This window comes from Myotis davidii, unplaced genomic scaffold (assembly GCF_000327345.1).
Source record: "Myotis davidii unplaced genomic scaffold, ASM32734v1 scaffold799, whole genome shotgun sequence".
Classification (NCBI taxonomy): domain Eukaryota; kingdom Metazoa; phylum Chordata; class Mammalia; order Chiroptera; family Vespertilionidae; genus Myotis; species Myotis davidii.
Window position 1 is genome coordinate 168814 of NW_006290670.1, and position 589 is coordinate 169402.

Here is a 589-nt window from a genome sequence, read left to right on the forward strand (position 1 = left end):
ATGAAGGGAAAGGGGAGGAGGGAGGGAAGGGAAGCAGCGCACCTTCTTTCACGCAGGAGTTGTTCTTCAGCTGGTAGCCCCCGGGGCACTCACACTGCAGGTCCCCGGTGGGGAGCTGGATGCCCGCCACGCCCTCTGGACATCTGCAGCTCCGGCTGCCGTTGGCCTTGGGCAGGCACAGCAGGCTGCAGGGCCTGGGCACACAGGCGTTGCTCCCTGGAGGAGGCACAGAGTCAGGGCACATGTTCACCCAGAGGCCCCACAGCAGCTCCTCCTCAGACACCACCGTGTGAGGCTGAGACAGAGAGGAGTGGCCCGTGCTGGGCCCTCCTGGGAAGACACCTCTGCTCAGAGCCCTCAGGGAAGTCCCTGCCCACAGGAGGCCTCACAGACCAGAGTCCCCAGAGGAGCTGGTCTCCGGGAACTCAGAATGGGAGGCTGACGGACCTCGGGAACCAGGGAGCTGAGCGGGTGAAAAGTCCTCTGGGGGGCGTCAGGGGTGCAGGGCAAGCCCCACCTGTGGAGGCCAAGACCAACTTGGAGGATGCAGAGGAGGGATTCCAGGCTGGACAGCACCAGGGACCTGGGA

General features: G+C 65.0%; 1 protein-coding gene across 1 annotated transcript in view; it reads right to left on the bottom strand.

Moving 5' to 3' along the window:
* The window catches only part of SORL1 (sortilin-related receptor, L(DLR class) A repeats containing), a 127417-nt gene that overhangs the window by 61562 nt on the left and 65266 nt on the right, over positions 1-589 (bottom strand). The window contains exon 22 of the mRNA XM_015563866.1: positions 43-216. Within this exon, the coding sequence (XP_015419352.1) occupies positions 43-216 (174 nt within the window). The remainder of the gene's footprint in view (positions 1-42; positions 217-589) is intronic.